Genomic DNA, 20,799 nt, shown 5'->3' on the forward strand with positions numbered 1-20,799 from the left:
CATCAGGTGTCCTGCCATCAGTGTTTAATGTGTCAAATCTGTCCTTAAGATGTTCTCCAAATTTGGGTGAGATATACTCAAGGTTGTATTTTAGCGCTCATGAACTTGTGTTCATTTTCTTCAACTTCAACCTGAACTTACATATGAGCAATTGATGATCTGCTCCACTATCAGCCCTTGGCCTGGTTTTAGCAGCTGATATGGAGCTTCTCCATTATCTCTCCCCACAAAGGTAGCCCATTTTGATTTCTGTGTATTCCTTCTAGAGAAGTCCACACATATAAGTCGCCTTTCATGTTGTTGAAAAAGGTATTTGCTATGAACAAGTCAGTGGCCCAGCGTCATTTCTATCACCAAGCCTATATATGTTCCAACTACCGTTGCATGGCTTTCTAGTCTCTTTTAATCAGGAATCGGTCTTCTTTCTTAGTCTTAGCATACTTGAAAAATATGAGCCATGTATTTTGTAGAATATCCCTCAGTTGGGGTTTGTCTGCTATTTCCTTGGAAATCAATTTGGGTTGTGCTGGGTCAGGCTCAGGTCAGGGGAGGGGGTGGCGGGCATTAGGAACAGCCTGTCATGCCCTTATCAGACCAGGACTGCAAGCTTCAAAAGGGCTCCAGGACAATGAGCCATCTCCTCGGTATCTGGATCAAGAGACCACTCTACCTCGGAATTTCACAGATGGAGACGGCTTAAGCCAATGCAGCTGCAGCCCTTCCCCCCTCCCCTCTTGTTTACCGCCCTGACCAACTTACAAACTTGCTCTTCACCACAGATAGGTGACTTCTCAGGCCCCCAGCGTAGGGTTCGCGGGCCTCGCCCAGGAGCTCAGGGCTCTGGTCTCTTTCTCTGCATTCCCCTCCCTCCCTGGCAGCAGGACTTCAGGGACTTCTTGCTGGAGCCTGTGAATCTCGCCCGGGAGCACAGAATACACTTCTCCTTTTCCCTCTCTCTGACCTGGCCTCAGTTTATCTTTGTGGCAAACATAATAGGTTGTTCGTTTTGGGCAGAATTCCACAGAAATAAGAATTCCACAGACTTCCCCAGAGTCAAATGGGGTCCTGAGGAGAATCTGCAATTCTGGAAGACAGTAAAGAAGAACATGAGCGGAGCACAGGGCACCCTCTCCATTATCCAGAGAAGAGGGAGAGTGTTGAGTTCAACAACAGGGTTTTATAGTACGGAGGCCTGCAAGCCTCTTGTAAATGCACACACACAAAAGTGGGCAATGCGTTCATCTTGACTATCCTGAGCCCTCAACGGGAATGCGCTAAAGGGACCACCAGGTATGCAGGAGACAAGAGGTGTGGATCGCTCCTGAAGATAAGAGACCAAGGGAACAGGATCCTTGTAGGCATCATGTCACTACATACTGCATACATGAGGGGCCAGGCACCTGTAGGAGCCAGCTTTAAGTGACCACTGAGGGGGGTGGAGGTGGAGAAATGCCCTTCCTGGAATAAGTGCCCTTGACTGACGCTTTCCACATCTCAGAATGCAGAGGCATGCCGCTCGCTAGTCACGGCTGGCCATGGTCATGGGTGTGAGGGACAGGTCACATACGCATTCTTCCAGGTCCTCGGTTTCCCACAGAAATACATCAGTGTAGGTGAACAAAGGGTAAGCATGAGAGTGGGCCAGGAGGAAATAAATAAATATGTATTTATAGATAGATATGTAGATATGAGGGGGTACCCCCCAAAACCTGGAATTGCACTAGGTGGAGGAGAGCTTTCATGGTACGCATTTTCCCCGCTAGGTGAGCGTCAGGAAACTCGCTCTGAATTAGTGCACCCAGTGGCATCGCTTGGAAGGGTTCTCTGGTTACAGTGAATTTTTTTGTAAAAGCAGTTCTGCTTGAACCCCATTTTTTTATGATGGTTGATCCATGAGAACAGCATGTGACTGTGAAGTTTTGTTCCCTGCTCAGGAAAAATGCCGCGGAAACTGTTGTGATGTTGGACACAGATGACGAGGACAGCACTGTCGGAAAAAGTCAAGGGTACAAGTGGTTTTTCCCTGTTTCAAAAAAAGTGAAATGTCGATTGATGACAAGCCTCATTCTGGACATCCATCAACTTCCTAAATGGATGAAAATGTCAAATCATAGTGCATTTGGAATTCGTTCCACCAGGTCAGACTGTTAATCAAGTTTTCTATTTAGAGGTTCTGAAAAGATTGCATAACAGTTTGGGACAAAAAAGGCCTGATTTGTGGCAGATGGGGGACTGGTTCTGCCACCACGTCATTGCATCTGCTCACACAGCCATCTGAGTGCACCTTACCCCCTCATATGTAAATATATAAATATAGGTGCAGTGATAATTAGGTTTATTGTGTCAACTAAGCCTCCATACAAACATGTGGGTGGAGTTTAATCAGGTCCCATCTTGATTGGAGGGCAACCGCGATAAATTCTTAATGGGGTGGGAATCCAGGACAGATGAAAACCTCAGGACCAATGGTGAGAGTGGTGATACTGGGAGGGTGGAGGGAAGGTGGGGAAGAAAGGGGGAATGGATCACAAGAATCTACATATAACCTCCTCTCTGGGGGTCAGACAACCAAAAAGTAGGTGAGGGGAGACATTGGACAATGTAAGACATGAGAAAATAATAATAATTTATAAATTATCAGGGATTTGGGAGTGCGGAAAGGAGGATGAGGACGGAGGGGGGAAATGAGCTGATACCAAAGGCTCAAATAGAAAGCAAATGGTTGGACAATACTGATGGCAACAAATGTACAAATGTGCTTGACACAATGGATGGATGGATGGATGGATTTCAATAAAAGTTGTACGAGCCCCCAATAAAATAATTTTTTAAAAATCTTAATGGGCCCTGCATCCCTTCTCTTTCCTCCTTGAGGAAACCAGTGTGCTACTGTTTGAGCTAGTTCTTTGCCTCAACCGTGTGCTGCACTACCTGTGGGCCAAGCCAACGGTAGATCTTGTTAGACCTGGAGGCTCCTTGGAGACCTTCTTTGGTTGCTGCTGGTGCCTACATCTCTTGAGTTTGTGATCCTGGTCCCATGGGGTCTGCTGCACTAAGCTTCCAGTGCTATGGGCTGTTGCTGCATTCAGGGCCCCACAGTGTCTGCCTTGCCAGAGGCAAGACTCTACTTTCTGCTTTCTTGACCTTGGACCGGCAGCCTGCATGAACCTTCAGTATATTGACTGTTCCAGGAAAGTGAGTTGAACTGAGCCCTCTGCACTGCTGTGTGGAATAACTAGCTGCTGTATTCCTTCTCATGTAGAAACCTATCCTTTCACATGTATAAAATCATAAGTGCTCAAGGTTTGTTTCTCTAGAGAATCCTGCCCATCACAGGTGCGTTTGTTTCATATATGTATAAATATGTAAATACAACAAGGAAGCAGATGGACTTTGGGCATCTACTTAAATCATACCTAAATAAAGAATGGTTCGTTCTAACAATGTAGCACTGTATGATACTCACCTTCCCAACAAGATCGCTGAAGACAAAATGGGTGCATAAGCAAATGTGGTGGAGAAAACTGATGGTGCCCAGCTATTAAAAGATATAGCATTGGGGGTCTTAAAGGCTTGTAGTTAAACAAGCTGTCGTCTAGCAGAGAAGCAACAAAGCTCACATGGAAGAAGCACACCAGCCTGTGTGATTATGAGGTGTTGACTGATGGGAATAGGCATCCAAAGTTCACAAACAAGCAACCAAATCGATGTGAAGGAGCGAGGACGTAGTGGAGACCCAAAGCCCACCTGTAAGATAACTGGACAGCCCCTCGCAGAAGAGCCACACAGAAGGGATGATAAATCCAGGGTGCAGTATAGCATTGATGAAACACATAACAATCCTCTAGTTCTTTAATATTTCCTCCCCTGAGTATTATGGTCTTAGTTTTACCCCACTAATCTTGTGAGACCTGAGTATATTCATTTGTATAATTAAAAACAGAATAGTAGGTAAATGGATACATTGGACGGTGTAAGATACAACAATAAATTTATACACACAAACACACACACAAGGGTTCCTGGGGGATGGGACTAGGGAGGGGACAAAGGGGGGCTGATATCAAGGAGTTCAAGAAGAAAAAACTGGTTTGGAACTGACCGTGGTAGCACTTGTACAACACTGCTTGATGCGATTGAACTACGGAACGTCATGGGATCTGTAAGAGCTTGCAGTAAAATGATTAAGAAGAAAGAAATCCATCAGTGCAGTGTATCGGGAGGCCATGTCAGTCCCTCCAGACCTGGGTGACGTGAGCTTGGACTGAAGGGTTAAGGCCATGCTTGCCAAGCTTCTCCACTGTTTTCCCATGTAGTTGTTTCTGGAAATACTTTGTCATGACAGAGCTCCCAGTAAACAGATCTGAGACAGAGCGCAAGACAAACCACAGAGATGGACTGGGGCCAATGCCTATCAAACAGAGGACACAGGATTGGGCAAGGGGAACCTCAGATGGGGATGCAGGGAGACACCTTACTGATGAGAAGCAGTCACTACCTGGTAGCGAAGTCCTGTGTTGGGCTGAAGTACCCAGAGCACAGGGCCCATGCTGTACGTGGCAGGAAGAGCCTAGTTTCAGCTCAACTGCAGCAGTGCTCGTTCAGCTAGAAGCTAAGTCCTGCTTTCAACAGAGATCTGGCTGCACCCCTGTGTGGCCTCTGCATTGTGAGATGATAACTATCGGACCCCTCTACAAAACTGGCTCGTTCTGGTTTTAGCTGCCAATGGTGATTTTCTAACTCCAGCATACTTTCCTGTGCGGTGTTCCGCTTAAAGAGGCCTCCCTGTGGTGGGGAGGCACCATCTCCAATCCTGTTGGAAGCGTCCGCACTGAGCAGGTGGCACTCAGCAAAGAAGGAAGGGACTGATCCAGCCAGACCCGTACCCAAGGGAAGAGTAGATCCCGCAGAGGGATCGTGTCTCGTGTTGACAAGGGACAGCAAACATGAAGGAAGTGAGTGGCCCAGGATCCGGTCACTGTGTCTGAGTGAGTGAGTAGGAGGCCTGAGAGGTAAGGAGGTGCAGGTTGTACGGGCTTGTAAAATGGTCCCGGAGAAGCATGTGAACTTCACGAGGGGCCAGGAGAATCACTGTCAGCATCAAGTGTGCAAGGCTGGTTCCAGAGGCAGAGCCATCTCCTCTCTCTAATAGCACCCTCCCTCTCACTTAGTTTCTGAGTTTGAGAATTCCTTTCAATGGCCACACAAAATTCACAGACAAGACTCAGGATGTGGGGTTAATTCTCACTGCCATCAAGTGAAGTCTGACTCATAACGATGCTATAGGGTAGAACTGCCCTTGTGGGTTTCCAAGACTGCAGATCTTTACTGGAATAGAAAGCCTCGTCTTTCTCCCTCAGAGTGGCTGACAATTTCAAACTGCTGGCCTTGCAGTTAGCAGCCCAACATACAACCCACTATGGCAACCGGGCTCCTAATATGGGGTTACAAATCAGGTTCAGAAATCACTCAGGATACAGTTCTTCAGTCAGGTCAGCATTTTCTTGACCTCTGCTGCTGAACAGGCTCAGAAGCCTCTTAGGAAAGTGTCTCTCCACCAATAAGAGCCCAAAGACACTTTACTCTGCCAGCAAGTCTACTGCCCAATACGGTCCAGTTCAGACCACGTCCACGCTGCCATGCCAACTCCCGGGTCTGTGGCCGCTGCTCCTCTGCTACATTGGCTGTCGTCACCATTGCTGGTGTGACAGCTCTCTCTGTCAGCATCCCAGATTACCCTGTTTCATCTCCTGCCCACTCCCCACCCCCATCTCCTTCTGATAGTATGGTATCTTTCCCTCTGAGCAAGCTCACAGCTGTCTACCCTCAAGCCCATTACTTCCCCTTTTCTCCTTTGTCCTCCACAACCTGGTACCATCAAAGACCGTTTCTTTAGGAGTGAAACCTTTTGTTCCATTTTGTTTAGCATCAGTCGCATGTTTGTGTTTGACGCACTTCATTTAGCATCGGTTGCTGGAATCCATCCCGGTCATGAGGTGCTTCCCAGGCTCAGTCATCTGTTCTCTCACGGGGGATCATTGAAGCGGTTTCCATCGTCTTGCCATTGGGAGCCGTGCTGCAAAGACCATGGGGGAGCGTGTGTCCTCTGTGCTGTGCTCTTTCTTTCTGACCAGGTATCATGGTCGCTGAGTCCTATGGGATATCCACTCCTATGACATTGCTGCCGGAGGACGAGCTGCACTGCTGTGCTAGTGTCTCACTTCCCATCAGCAGCTAGGACCAGTCCGTCCTCCCCAGCATTTGTCTTCTGCTTCTTCCGAACGTTGCTATCAATTCTGAGCCAGGTGGGAAGCTCAGCACTGCGCTGATTTGCATCTCTATGATGGTTGGTGATGGCGAGCATTTCTTCTTCTTTTTAAAAAAATTTTTTTTTGTTTTTTTGCATTTCTTCTTGTGTGTTGGTTACCTAAATGTTTTCTTTGGTAAACTGCTCGTGTCCTCTGCTGTTTGTTTGTTTGTCTTTAATTGGGTTATTCTATCTTTTTCTTATTGAAGTACTGAGGTTCTGTATGGAGTTTAGAGATTTGTACCATTGCCAACATTGTTTCCCCAGTCTGTCAATTCCTTTTTCACTCTTAGGGAAACTTTTTGACACACATAAGTTTCTTATTTTAGGATGTCCCAGTTATCTAGTCTATCTTCAGCTGTGTGAGTTTTTCATTAGGTTTGATGGTGTGTCTGTGCCCTGTATTAAGGTTTCTAAGTTTGTGCCTATTTTTCATGGATGATCTTTAGAGTGTTAGGATTCACGTGACGGTCTTTAGTCCACTTTCAGTTCATTTTTGTGCACGGCGTGAGGTAGGGGTTCTGATTAATCTTTCTGCAAGTGGAAAGCCAATTTTACCAGCACCATTTGCTGAAGGGACTATTTCTTCCCCTATTTAAAGTGTCTCAAGCCTATGTCAAAAATAACTTGTTCGTAGGTGGCTGGAGCTTTTTTCTGGGTTCCCTCTTCCGGTCCCTTGCACTGTGTGTCTCTCTCTGAATAGGGCAGCTGTCGACGTGAGAGGCCTTCGCTCATTCTTCTTCAGGAGTGCTCTCCTTATCCTGGGTCTCTTGTTTTTCTTTTATTAAACGGTTTATTGGCACTTCATCCACACAGCAGACAATTCAGTCATTCAGTCATGTCATCTTTCTTCTCCATATGAAGTTGGTGACTAGTTTTCCATCTCTTTAAGGAATGATGCTGAGCTCTGGATGAGAATTGCATTTTATTTACAGCTCATTCGAGGAAGCATTGACATTTTCACGATGTTAAGTCTTCCTGTTCGTGGACTTGGTGTTGGATGCAGGTCCATTGGTGCAGGTCTCTTGGGTTTCTTATGTTTTGCAGTTTTCTTGTATAAGTCTTTTTTTTCCTGGTTAGGTATATTCCTGAGTAGTTCATCTTTTAGAGGGCTATTGTAAATAGTATTGTTTTCTTGATATTCTTTCCAGGATGTGCTCTGGAAACAGGGTTTAGTATATAGTATTCATTATAGAGTAATAGTGTATGGTATTAGTTTATACAGTAATAGTGTACGGTATTAGTATTCATTAGTACACAGGGATCCAATTAATTTTTTAATGTTGATCTTGTGTCCAGCCATGTTACTGAATTTTTTCAATTAGCTCCAACAATTTTCTTGCCGACTCTTTAGAGTTTTCTTTCCTTCTTTTTATTTATGTGGCGCTTTCTACACATACAAAACCAAGAATCCAGGAATGGGTGGAATACCAATTGGAATATTTAAACAAGCTGAGGAAGCCCTGGAAGCACTCACTCATCTATGCCGGGACATTTGCCAACAGACTGGACGAGATCAGGTTTGCGCTCATCCCACTGAGCCACCAGGGCTCCTTTTCAATCCCGGGTAGAGAATTCTTTTTTTCCCTCATCATTTTATTAGGGATTCATACAATTCTTATTACAATTCATACATACATACATTGTGTCAAGCATATGTGTACATTTGTTGCCATCATCATTCTCAAAACATTTGCTTTCCACTTGAGCCCCTAATATCAGCTCCTCATTTTCCCATTCCCTCCAGCTCCCCCCTCCCTTATGAACCCTCTATAATGCATAAATTATTGTTTTATCATATCTTACACTGTCTGACGTCTCCCCTTTCTGTTGTCCATCCCCTAGGGAGGAGGTTATATGTAGATCCTTGTAATCGGTTCCCCCTTTCCACCCCACCTTCCCTCCATCCTCTAGGTATCGCTACTCTCAGCACTGGTCCTGAAGGGTTCATCTATCCTGGATTCCCTGTGTTTCCAATTCCTATCTGTACCAATGTACATCCTCTGGTCTAGCCAGATCTGTAGGGTAGAATTGGGATCATGATAGTGGGGAGGAAGCATTTAAGGACTAGAGGAACGTTGTATGCTTCATCGTTGCTACACTGCACCTTGACTGGCTCGTCTCCTCCCCGCAACTCTTCTGCAAGGGGGTGTCCAGTTGCCTACAGATGGGCTTTGGGTCCCCACTCCGCACTCCTCCTCATTCACAATGATATGATTTTTTGTTGTTTGATGCCTGATACCTGATCCTTTCGACACCTTGTGGTCACACAGGCTGGTGGCCAGATAGAGAATTCTTAAAAGAGCAGAATGCTCATGGCAGAGGGCTTTCCCAGTCAAGCTAGATCATCCTTTCGTCTTTAGAAGCCTTCAGAGGATAGTTTTGGTTTATGTTCTCAAGATGATTGGAGGATAAGCGTTTCAGCGGTCTATCCAGTGCCCTTGATCCCAAAAAGTCCACGAGCATTTGAAATTCTGTTCTGCGTTTTCCTCCCTTAGATCAGCATTCTTCTCTAAAATCTTTGATCCAAGTATTCAGAAGCAGTCACCAGGCTCCATCCATACAGTTGTCTGGTCTCCTGGCAAAGCAGGGGCCTTGGACCAAACCTTTGATTGTATCCCTCTCCTATTCCAGTGTCTCCTTCTGCTGCTGCTGCTCCAGGGGAAGAGAGAACACTTGTTGTGTCTCGGGAAGCAGGTTTCAAACCTTTAAGACCCCAGGTACTATGCAACACAGGGCAGAAGCCCTAAACATGTTGTAGGTCAGTTAGCCCCATGAAACCATGATCCTACAGCTCACTCAGAAAGGAGCCCTGGTGGTGTCAAAGGTTAACTCTTGAAGAGACGCATATTAAGTGACACTTCTATGCCTGTGTAGAAAGCATTTCAGTCAAGGAAAGCACACACACAGTTGTAGATAGTCAAGTCCAAATCTGGGCAGATTCCAAGTCCGTGGGTTAGATGTTAGGCCAGAGACTCGTAACTCATGTGGCTGTAGGAGCTGATGAGGCCAAGATCAGCAGGAAGAACAGCCCGGTGCCTGCAGAGGTGAATGAATCCCAGATCGGCCTGCCATATGGCAGACTGTGGGCTCAAGTCCAAAGAACCAGAGGTCAATGAGCCAGATGCAGGAGCCAGACCGAGCAAGAAGGCAAGCAAGCTTTCTCAGAGCATCCACTCAGGCGGGAGGGAGGCCAGATCTCTGAGGAAAGGTCCCTTTCAATTGCATCAGGCTGTGACCTGAGTAGGGAGTGGGGTGGGGGGTGTACTCCCCTCTTATCTTCTTGCAACTGTTTGGCTGCTCACAGCAGATCCCTTTGTGAGTTGATTACACTGTGTTTGGTCACAGCATGGAGAATGATGAGGCCTCAACTGCCAAACCACTGAGAAGCCAGCCAAGTTGACACAAAACCAAACTATCATAGGCCTTTAACCACAAGGTTGGTGGTTCGAACCCACCAACCCCTCCTGGAGAGAAAGATGAGGCTCTCTGTCTCTTTCAGAAAGCCCAAGGAGCAGTTCTACTTGGTCCTTTAAGAGAGCTCAGAGTCAGAACCAATGCTGTAATAGTGGGCATATAAACCTTGACCCCTGGGGGCAGATTCCAGGAGATGTTCGGTTGTCCATAGCAACCTCAGCAGCTACTCTCTTTTGTTTATCTTTTTTTTTTATATTGCGAATATTTTATTCTGTCATCTTTGTTTACAATTGAAACTCTGGGAATTCAAAATTAACATCCTTGCCCGTAAGCTTCTTATAAACTCCAGAAAAGGTTTCAACCTTGTGTTCTACATTGTTCTGCTGCGCTTTGTCCAAATGAACCTTTATAAGCCTGCTGCCATCCAGCTTTACCCGGATTCTCTTGCCCACAATTTCACTTGGGAAGACCAAGTCTTCAAGGATGGCATCGTGCACAGCTGTCAGAGTGCGGCTCCTGGGACGCTTTTGCTTATTCTTTGTACGGCTTTTCCGAGTTGGTTTAGGCAGAATTCTCCTCTGAGCAATAAAGACAACGTGCTTTCCACTGAATTTTTTCTCCAGTTCCCGTACTAGCCGGACTTGGATTTTCTGGAAAGATTTCAGTTGAGGAACAGGAACAAAGATTATAATAGCTTTCCGACCACCACCAACTTCGATTTCCTTGGCTGCCGTTATATTCAGCTCCCGTAACTGAGCCTTGAGGTCCGAGTTCATCTCCAGCTCAAGAAGAGCCTGAGAAATGCCGGACTCGAATTCTTCCGGCTTTTCGCCATTGGGCTTCACAATCTTCGCGCTTGAGCTGAACATGGCTGTTCTTGCCGAGCGCCGGCCTAGGAAGAGCTCTTTTGTTTATCTTGTAAATTTATCACACACCTCTTATGAGTTCAGCTTTTTGTCCCTGTCCAACTTATTGACAGCAGTCCCAACCATCAACCAGCCAGGATACTTTCAACCACTTCGTGTGCACGTGACAGGTGACAGCTGGCACTGAAGAGGGAGAAGTCAACGCACTCAGGATTATGATGCTGGCGAAGAACACGGACTGTACCATGCCTGCCAGACAGACAGACAAATCTGTTTGGGAAGAAGTACAACCAGAATGCCCCTTCACAGCAAATGCAGTGAGACTTCATCTAGCTTACTTTGGACATGTCGTTGGAAGGGTCACCTGGAATGCAGGTATTTTACCCTGAAGCAGTGCACCCAATGTGCCCACTGTATGTCCGAGGAAGCGTGAGACGTCTTCAGTTAGGAGGCAGACCGGCGAGGCCACAGCAGTGCAAAGCAGACTTGTGGACTCGTTTCAGATCAGAATACATAGAGAATATACACCTTGGGCTCTGGAATCTCCACTCAGGGAATCATATATAAGTGTTTCACATTAATGCAGGTTTTAAGGTATCCCCAAGAAACAGGGAGCCCTGGCAGCAGCACAGTGACACCACAAGGCCAGCAGTTCTAAACCACCAGCCACTCCAAGGGAGAAAAACAAGGCTTCCTCTTTCCCTAAGAAGTTACAGTCTGGAAACCCAAGGGGGCAGTTTGACCCTGTCCTGGAGGGCCCCATGGTTTGAATCGATGGAAACATGTGTAGACCCTGAGGCAAGCAGACACAACCGGTCCCTTAAGCCTTAGGCCAGTCTCGGGCTGTCTTTGTTCACTGGTGGATAGTAGGGCCTGGATTCTAATCCTAGTAGTCAGGGAAGTAAGACAAGGCTCGGCATTATCTGGTCCTGGGCCCTTTTTAGGTGACATCTGCAACCAATCTGTCTGCTTCTGAGCAATGTAGCGAATGGTAAAATTCCACAGATAAGAGAATTCACTGAATTCCTTAAGCTAATGCATGGTGTCAGGGGGTTTTCCGACGACAGGTTACAGAGGGACTAATTCCTGGAGAAGGACATCATGCCTGGGAACGTGAGCATCACACCCGCCACAGATGGACTGACAGCCATTGCTCTGGTGGGCTCAAACCCAGGAAGAATCAGGAGGGGACAAGACGTGGCCACATTTCCTGCTGTCGTCCCTAAGGTCACTAGGAGTTGGGACCCACTCAAGACACCTCGCAGCCTAACAGAAACACACAACAAACAGAAATGTATTTCCTTATAGTTGGGAAGGTAGACATTCCGATCCGGGACACCAGCTCCGGGAAGTTTTCTTTCTCTGTCCACTGGGGGTGAGAGGCTGTCTCTTCTCGGTTTCTACTGTTTCTTTCCTTGACGCCTGGAGGTGATACCGTTTCCCCTCCTCCTTCCCTGCTGGATTCTCCGTCCACTCTGCTCCTTTGACAACCCAAAAGTCACACCCCACATGGACAGAGCCTCATGAACACAACAACTATTCCCAGACGGGGTGAGAGCCACATGCGTGGGCATTAGAATTTACACTGCATACTGTAGAGGCTTGGCAGGGTCCAATCCATAACAGCCAATGGCTGCTGGGTTTCCAGAGGGGGCTCTTCCAGAAGACAAAGCAGAAACCATTGTCCCCCTTTTTGATCCATCCCTTGGGTGTCACATAACATCTCATGACACTGGTGCTGAAACAGTCACCAGGCTCCACTGGGATGCAAGGTGAGGAGACTTCCACCTTCATCCAGATGAGAGGACCGTGAAGCACCCACAGTAAGATGAGCAAGCGGGAGGGAGGGACTGCTGGGGCCGTCTGGGGAAAAGACAATAAGCCCATTTCCTTTTGTGATATGATCTGACTCGTTAAGTAAGATTACTGGCCACTCTTTTGGGGACAGACTGCAGGGAGTCAGGGATAAATCAGGAAGGACCTGCCCCGAGGTCTTCCTGCTGGAGGCCTGCCTGGCTGCTGAGCGGTCCTAGGCGCAGACCCTTGTGATAGTGGTAGAGGGGGGAGAAAGCCGTGGGACACAAAATGAACCCCCCGGCTCTGCAGGTGGGCTCAGGGCAGGTCCATCCTCATTCTAGAGAGCCTCAGAGATGTAACTCAGGCCCCATCTTTCCCAGCCTCCGTCCTCAGTGACCACCTGCCACCTTCGCACAGGTATCTAACCGCCAACCCAGTCCCGTGTGCCCGGCTGTCCCAGCAGATGGCTCTGCCAACCGCCCCACCCTGCCTCAGGACAAAGCTTAGTTAGGGAAAATTGTGACGGAGGAAATGTTATATTTTGGAGGTTTCCTTCACTCCTAAATCTGAGCATCAGCAGGAGCCATCCCCCACCACCGGCCTGTCCCCTGCCCCTTGATGCCACCACCCACCCACTCCCCCGGTCTCTACTCCCTCCCTTTCCCAGGTACAGCTCAGTGGGCCTAGCAGACCAGGTCACCCTCCTCACCATGAGCTAGAGGCTTCCCGTGGCCCTAGAGTAAAATCCATGTGTGCCCACGGTCCACCAGGGCCCAGAGGAGCCAAATTGGCATGAGAAGGCTCATTGTGGAAAGAGGAAATTTGTTCTGTAAAGGTGTTCTACCCTAAACAAGACTTTTAAATCCAAATAGTGACAAGAATGATTTTGATGTGCCGCTGAGGCATGTCAGCTGGGTGACACACCCATGGTTGGTTGGTCAGGGAAAGGGGAGGGGAGAGTATCGGGTAAAGGGCAAAACTGTTGCATGACTCGCCTCTGTGCCAAAGTATGCGGTGAAAGCTGGCACCACAGTGGGAATGGCCCCTCCCCTGGCCATGTCCAAGGGTTCTAGCCTTCTCCAGGAGTCTCTTAGTTTACCCTTCCAGGCGGCCTCAGACCCAGAAGAGCCAGGACCTGGAGGAACCAGGGAGGCCGTGGGGCCAGGAGTGCCTCTCCCATCTGCCTGTGGAGCCTCCAGCCCCAAGCAATTGGAGGCCCTGAGAGGCTGTGTGCCCCCAACACCTCTTCTACTCCCTACAAAAACTCTCCTCGCACACTGGGTCCTGGGCCAGCTCACCCCACTGTGTCCTCAGGGCAGGGCTGGCCCCTCGGCTCAGCAAAAGCTCTGTGGTGGGGCCATGGCCTGACTCCACAGAGAAGTGTAGGGGGGTCTTGGAGAGCCAGCCTGTAGCGTTGACCTGAGCACCCTTGTCCAGTAGGTGGCTAGCCACCTCCATGTGGCCTGCCCGAGCGGCATGGTGCAGGGGTGTGAGGCTCAGAGAGTCCTGCGCATCCACCTCGGCTTTGTGGGCTACCAACACCTGGACGACGGCCACGTGTCCCGCCGCAGCAGCCCGGTGAAGCGCAGAACGCCCATGCCTGTCCCGAAGGTTGGGGTCTGCCCCGTGACCAAGCAGCACCTCGACATCCTACAAGGGGGGAGGGGGGAGAAGAAGGGAGGGCAGAAGGCTGCGTGGATCCAAGGCCCGTGCTAGGTCGGGCCACTCAGCATTGGCCTGATCCAGAACATTCTTTTTCTGACCAGGGAGTCGGAGCCCAAGGCACTCCAGGACAGACAGACGGACTCTGTTTTAGGTTTCGCTTCTCCCCCCTGAGGGAGGTTAAGATCAAATGCAAGGCTCTGCAGCCGCCCCACTACCCAGCCCCAGCTGTCTCCAGGTGCATCCGCGAGAGTGGGAATAAGATCTAAGCCTGCTTCAAGGGGGTGCGGTGGGAAGGCCGATGATCAAGGAACAGACAGGACAGTGGGATGGCGGGCCCGTTAAGACTTGCCCGGACTTCTTCCTTCCCTCCTTCCTTCCTTCCTCCCCCTCCCCCTGCCCCTTCCCCTCCTCCTCTCCAAAGACGCCTTCCAAGCCTCCAGCCTCGGGAATCTAGCGGCCTGTCTCTGGGCACCGCCCTGCGCCCCCACCACGCCAGGGTCCCTGCGGCTGCCTTCCGTCTGTCTGCGGTCCGCTGAGTCCCCTCTCCCTTTGCTCCACCCCCCACCCCCGCCCAGGTCCACGGGGGGCGGAGTGGAAGGGAGGTGGCCATACCTGCCGGCGGCCCAGGGCGGCCGCCGAGCCCAGCGCCGTGCCTCCCGCGCCGTCGCGGGCGTCCGCGCGGGCCCCGCGCGCCAGGAGCAGGCGCAGCGCCTCCCCGCGCCCCGCCGCCGCCGCCACGTGCAGCGCGCCCTCGGCGCCCGCGCCGCCCGCCGCCAGCAGCAGCTCCAGCACCGGCAGCCGGCCGCCCGCCGCCGCCCAGTGCGCCGCCGTCCAGCCGCGCGCGTCGGCCGCCGCCGCCAGGGCCGCGGGGCCCGGACTGGGCGCGGCCAGCAGGCGGGCGGCCAGCAGCGGGCGGCCCAGCGCGGCGGCCCAGTGCAGCGGCGTGAGGCCCGCCACGCAGCGCGCCGCCGCCGCGGCCCCGCGCCGCAGCAGCAGCTCGGCCAGGCGCGAGTGGCCGGGCCAGGCGGCCTCGTGCAGCGGCGTGCGCCCCGCGCGGTCCTGGACGCCCACGGGGGCTCCGCGCCGCAGCAGCAGGCGCACCAGGGGCACATGGCCGCGCAGCACCGCCAGGTGGAGGGGGCTGCGACCTGCGCCGTCCCTGCAGGTGGGCACAAGGGGCTGTGGAGGCGCTGGCACAGGGAGAGAACACCACCCCGGAGGGAACTCCACCCCGTTCCAGTTGGGCAGAGGGACCCTGACCCTTGCCCAGAGAAGAGACTCCTGTTCCCCCACCCCATCCCTACCCATGGTTCTGGAAAGGGAGCCCCTAAGAGCTCACAGGCTGGGCTCACCTCTCATCCACTAGGGCCCCCTGTCGCAGCAGCTGGGTCACCAGACCCACCTGGCCCTGCCACACTGCCTGGGACAGGCGACCCCAGCCCTGCGGGCCCCGGGCCCCCTCCTCATCTTCCTTGGCTAGCTCAGAGCCAAGCTCCAGCCACTCCAGTTCATGTTCTGTGTCAGCGTCTGCCAAGCTCTGTGGTGTCTGCTGCTGCCGAGGGTCATTCTGGGGAAGACAGGAGAGCCCAGCACAGGGTGTCCTCAGCCCAACCAGCGGCCCCAGCCAAGCCCTGGCCCGATAAGAGGTTTGCTTCCTACTTACCCCCAGAGGCAGCTGGCTCAGAGACTCTGTTCTCCCGCCAGGGGTACTGTCTGAGCTGCGGGGTGTCTCCATTAGACGCTTCAGGAAACACCTGTGGGCTTGAGGTGGCGTGTTGGATCTCAGATCTGCAGAAGGGGTGGGGTGGGGGGCTCAGAGCTGGCCCCAGCTGCCTCCCACCTCACTGTTTACCCAGCAACATAAAGGAAGTCCCAGCCTCTCTCCAAGGAAACAAAGGCCATGGGGTTGTGGAGGACAAGCAGGAACATGCCCACCTGAGGACCTGGGTTCTCCAGCTGCTCCCCACCCCCCAGCATGCCTTTGATGTGCCCCAACTTGTCCCACCCCAGCTACCCCACAGCCCCTTCTGCACCTCTTCAGACCCTGCTGCTGAGACCACCTAGATGGTGGGCCAGGTGACCTCCTCAAGGCAGCACAGGGACCTCCTTCCCACACAGGTGCTGCAGGACAGAGTGCTGCTGCCCACCGATGCTGGCATGAGAAAGTAGTGACCTGGTTTAGGGGTGGTGGTGGTTTTGGAGGGTAGCTTCAGGCAAGTTATCAGAGGCTTCAAACAGAGCTGGGCACTGAGCGACCAAGGGAGGGTCCTGGGAGAGCAGCTTGCAGGGCACCTTGTCTCAGCATGGTGTGTAGGGAGGCAGAAGGCTAGGACACTGCAGGGGAGAGAAAGGCCAAGCTGAGCCTTTGGGGTGGTCACCTGGTTTGGGGTCCTTTGGGTGGGTAGATGGGAACTAGCCCTGAGGCACACCCCCGGGCCAGTGGCCACCTGCCTGGAGCCAAGACCAGGCTGAACTGAGGAGGAACAGGAGACGGGAACAGCGGGACCAACATTCTGTCTGAAGATTCCCAGGGTAACTCCTGCAGCCCCTCCTATCTGTGTCTTCCCATCAGAAGCAGCACAGCCTAGCATTCCCAGCTCAGGCCCCTTCCGGCCCACCAGACTCTCAGGGACGTCCTGAGTGTTTGGTCCTCACCTCTCACCCAGAGACGGAGCCTCTCTGCCTCTCCCCCTCCCCAAAGGGCAGCCCTTCCTGGTGCCAGACCCAAAGGGAAGGTCTCCTGGAAGGGCCCCCTGCACCTCAATTACGCTGACCCCCAGAGAAGACCTTGACCAATGACGGGACCCAGCTTTTGGCCCAGATCTCGTTTCCCTCGCAACACTTACCAGGTCTTTAAATGTGTTTGTTTATTTTATTTCTGATGGTCTAATCTTCCTCGCTGATTGTATTTCCTACGGCAGTCATAACAAAATACCACAAGGTGGGTGGCCTTAAAGAACAGGACTTTATTGTCTCACAGTTCTGGAGCCTGGCCAAGTTCAGGGTGTGGGCTCCAGAACTTTCCTTGTTTGTCTCAGCTTTTGGTGGCCCCAGGCTTGTAGCTGAACCAGCACACAGCTGTCCTTCCTGTCTTTGTCTGTGTTTCTTCTCTTCTTTATAAGGAAGGGCACTGGGGTGATGGGATTAGATGCCCTCCCACCCTGTCAGTTGCTGTACTATGGTGGCTACATGTGACCGTGTGTTGGTCCGAGCTGACTACAGAAACAAATCCAGAAGTCATATATTTACATATCATACAGTCATATATTTATAAGAAAGAGCTTTATATCAAAGAGTAATTATATATGAAGAGAAAACATCCCATCCCAGTGCAGATCAAGTCCATAAGTCTGATATTAGCCCATATGCCCATTACTAGTCCATAAATTCCTCTTCAGACTCACGCAGCACATACAATGACACAGGAAGGTCACAGGCTGGTGGGTGGAATGTCTTAGGGAGCCAGTGGCAGTGAAAGCGTCTCATGGCTCCTCCAGCTCTCTGAGTGTCTCCTCCACAGGAAGGTGAAGCAGAGAGAGAGGGTGGCCCACCTCCAGGGAGAAACAGCAAGTTCCCAGAATCCTCATGAGAAGGTCACGCCCACCAGCAGGCATCATCAGGCTGTGAGCTGATTGACAGGCTAGACTCCACCCCTTCACCTTATTTATCAAATTGACATGAAATTATGTAACTACCACAGGCCTCCGTACTGAAAGATACGGAACCAGCATTTCCAATACCAGCAGTCAGCTGTGGGGTCAGGCTTCAGGAGAACTTCCAGGCTAAGACGGACTAGCGGGAAAAACTGAGTGATATCCTGAAAATGTCCTGGGAAAACCATCTGGACCATAACTGAGCATTGTCTGATTGCCTCGCTTTGAGGGCGCAATCGCTGGAGGAGGACAAAATGCTTGGTGAACAGCAGGGCCAGCGGGGGGCGAGGGCAACCCTTCCTGACAGGGGCTGACCCAGTGCCCATGTAGCCATGTGCTCAAGCATGCTGGCAATTGCGAGGACGACACGAGGCTGGGCAGTGTTGATGTTCCATGCACCGGGGCTGCTTTGCCCCAGAGTTGATGAGCCAACAGCCGTGTTTCTGTTGACTCCATTTATGAGCTCATGATATCTGCCACGACAACCTCTCACCGTGGTCAGATATACAGGGGCAGGCCTACCCTGCCCTGTAGGGTCCCTATGAGCCACAATCGACTCGAGGGCAGTGAGGTTGGGTTTGGGGGGTTAGGACTTGAACATGAATTTGAGAGACACAGTTCAATCAGAACCATCTTTGTGTCCCACTGGCTGCTAAAGAGCGATGCAGCCCAGGGTAGATGCTGAGGTTGACCACATCCACAAACCGCCGAGCCCTGATGTCTGCTCCCCAGGATGGGCAACCCACAGGGCACTGATGAGGCGGCCTGTGCCAAGGGGCCACTTCCACATTGCCCTGGGAAGTTCTGGGGAGAGCCTGCAGCTGGAGCTGGGTCAAGGAGAGGGTGGGAGACCCTGACTCGTCTCAATCAGGCAGCCCAGAGAACCCCCTGGAGCAAGCCCCCTGGAGATAGATCAGTGGTGATCAGATGGATGAGGTGCTCCTCCTAAGTCTGCCGGTCTTGCCACATTCTGCAGGGATCACAGGGCCTTCCCCAAGGTTTTGGTCCCCTGCAGCTCACCTGCGGAGCCTATGTGGACACAAGCCAGCGAGGGCATCTGGACTCCGGCACAGAGCTGTGCCTCTCCCAGGCAGCAGCCTTTGCCCTCCCTCCTCATTCTCCGTGGAGTCCACAGGCCCTGGAACAGAGCCCGGTGCACAAGCAGGAGCTCAGTGAATGGCTGTCCAAAGAATGGAGGAAGGCCCTACGTCTAAAGAGAGGGCGGAGCTTGGAAAGGCCCTACCACAGGCATCTTCTCTATGGGAACTCTTGATCCAAGAACACTTGCAAAGGGGAGTTTCAGCGTTTTGTTTGGGGGTAAAATAGATGGGACATAATGCAAATGTGGAAACTGCATGAGTAATCATTTTATTGGGGCTCATACAACTCTAACTACCATCCATCCATTGTATCAAGCACATTGGTTGTCATCATCATTTCAAAACATTTTCTATCTACTGGAGCCCTTGGTATCAGCTTCTCATCCCCTCCCCCTCATGGACCCTTGATAATTTATCAATTATTATTATTTTTTCATGACTTGCACTGACCAATGTCTCCTTTGACCCACTTTTCTGTTGTCCGCCCCCCTGGGAGGGGGTGATAGGCAGACCCCTGAGATCGGACTTGTAAGTAAGCTCTGTGGGACTGAAATATTTCTAATGCAGTGCAACCACCGCCTCTGTTCCTCTCTTTTTTACCAGTTGGGATTGAATACATATCATTCCACATTCCATTCATGTCAAGTAGAATTGTATACAGTTGTCTCCACAAACCATTTCCAACCACAATCCATTTTTAAAAAATCATTTTATTGGGGGCTCGTACAACTCCATCACAATGCATCCATCATCCATTGTGTCCAGCACATTTATACATTTGTTGCCCTCATCACTCTCAAGACATTTGCCTTCTGTTTGAGCCCTTGGTATCACCTCCTCATTTCCCCCCTCCCCTCTCCCTCATGAACCCTTGATAATTTATAAATTATTATTTTGTCTGTCTTACACTGTCTGACATCTCCCTTCACCTACTTTTCTATTGTCCACCCCCAGGGAGGAGGTTATATGTAGATCCCTGTAATAGGTTCCCCCTTTCTACTCCACCTTCCCTACATCCTCCCAGTATCGCCACTCTCACCACTGGCCCTGAGGGATCATCCGCCCTGGATTCCCTGTGTTTCCAGTTCCCATCTGTAGCAGTGTACATCCTCTGGTCTAGCAGGATTTGTGAGGTAGAATTTGGATCATGATAGTGGGGGGTGGGGGGTGGGGAGGAAACATTTAGGAACTAGAGGAAAGTTGTACGTTTCAACACAATTCATTAAAAAAATTATCACCTCAACCAGAAACGATGCATAGAGTCAGTAATAACTCCCGATCTCCCCTCCCCCCGCCCCCTGGTAACCAGGAATGTACATCCTGCTGCTGCATGTCCTGTTCGAGAGACTTCATCTGAATGGATCACACTGTATCAGTATCTGCCCTTTTGTGGATGGCTTCCTTTACTAAGCATAATGTCTTCAAGGCGCGTTCATGTCTAAGCGTGTATCCGAACAAATTAAATTCCTTTTATGATTAAATCACATTCCATTGTATGCACACATTACAATTTGTTCTAGTTGTCTCTTGGTAGGTACTGCTGCGTTGCTGTGGATTACTTAACAAGGCCTTCTAGCCACAGTCTCCGTGACCCTCCCCACATCGCTGGGTGGCAGTGCTGGTGGGCGCCAGTGAGTCAGCTTCAACACAGAGCAACTCTGAACAAGGGAAAGGAACCCCGACCAGTGCTCACACTTGTTGAGGTCCATTGTTGCAATCACTGTGCCCAATCCACATGCTGTCCTTCTCCGGGGACTGGTCTCTCCTGACACCATGTCCCAAGTAGGAGAGGCGCATTCTCGCCATCCTTGCCTCTAAGGAGCATGCTGGCTGTACTTCTTCCGAGACAGATGTTTGTTTGTTCCCTTGGCAGTCCAGGGCACTTGTAGTATTCTTTGCCAACAAATGACTGGGTAGGACTATGTCAATGAGGTGTTTGCAGTCCCCCAAAGGGACTGGCTAGCTTGCTAATTAAGTCAGTTAGGTGCATGCAT

General features: G+C 50.9%; 2 protein-coding genes across 2 annotated transcripts; both read right to left on the reverse strand.

Moving 5' to 3' along the window:
* Window positions 1–9,955: 9,955 nt before the first annotated feature.
* Window positions 9,956–10,615, reverse strand: LOC142448233 (small ribosomal subunit protein eS7-like). The gene has a single exon (XM_075549880.1). The coding sequence runs from the start codon at window positions 10,591–10,593 to the stop codon at window positions 10,009–10,011; it is 585 nt and encodes a 194-aa protein (XP_075405995.1). The 5' UTR covers window positions 10,594–10,615; the 3' UTR covers window positions 9,956–10,008.
* Window positions 10,616–13,217: 2,602 nt separating this feature from the next.
* ANKRD65 (ankyrin repeat domain 65) lies at window positions 13,218–18,822 on the reverse strand. Its single transcript, XM_075557445.1, has 5 exons — window positions 18,726–18,822; window positions 15,716–15,840; window positions 15,405–15,619; window positions 14,665–15,211; window positions 13,218–14,037 (listed from the first exon to the last, which is right to left on the reverse strand). Exons 1-5 carry the CDS (start codon window positions 18,820–18,822, stop codon window positions 13,636–13,638), a joined length of 1,386 nt encoding a protein of 461 aa, XP_075413560.1. The 3' UTR covers window positions 13,218–13,635.
* Window positions 18,823–20,799: the final 1,977 nt, after the last annotated feature.

Source organism: Tenrec ecaudatus, chromosome 1 (genome assembly GCF_050624435.1).
Source record: "Tenrec ecaudatus isolate mTenEca1 chromosome 1, mTenEca1.hap1, whole genome shotgun sequence".
In the NCBI taxonomy this organism is placed as follows: Eukaryota; Metazoa; Chordata; class Mammalia; order Afrosoricida; family Tenrecidae; genus Tenrec; species Tenrec ecaudatus.

Coding starts and splice junctions, on each gene's coding strand:
- LOC142448233 (XM_075549880.1), bottom strand. CDS start 10,593: ATGTTCAGCTCAAGCGCGAAGATTGTGAAGCCCAATGGCGAAAAGCCG.
- ANKRD65 (XM_075557445.1), bottom strand. CDS start 18,822: ATGAGGAGGGAGGGCAAAGGCTGCTGCCTGGGAGAGGCACAGCTCTGT. Junction 15,620..15,715: donor TGAGCCAGCTGCCTCTGGGG/GTAAGTAGGAAG, acceptor TGTCTTCCCCAG/AATGACCCTCGGCAGCAGCA. Junction 14,038..14,664: donor CCGCCCTGGGCCGCCGGCAG/GTATGGCCACCT, acceptor CCCCCCTTGTAG/GATGTCGAGGTGCTGCTTGG.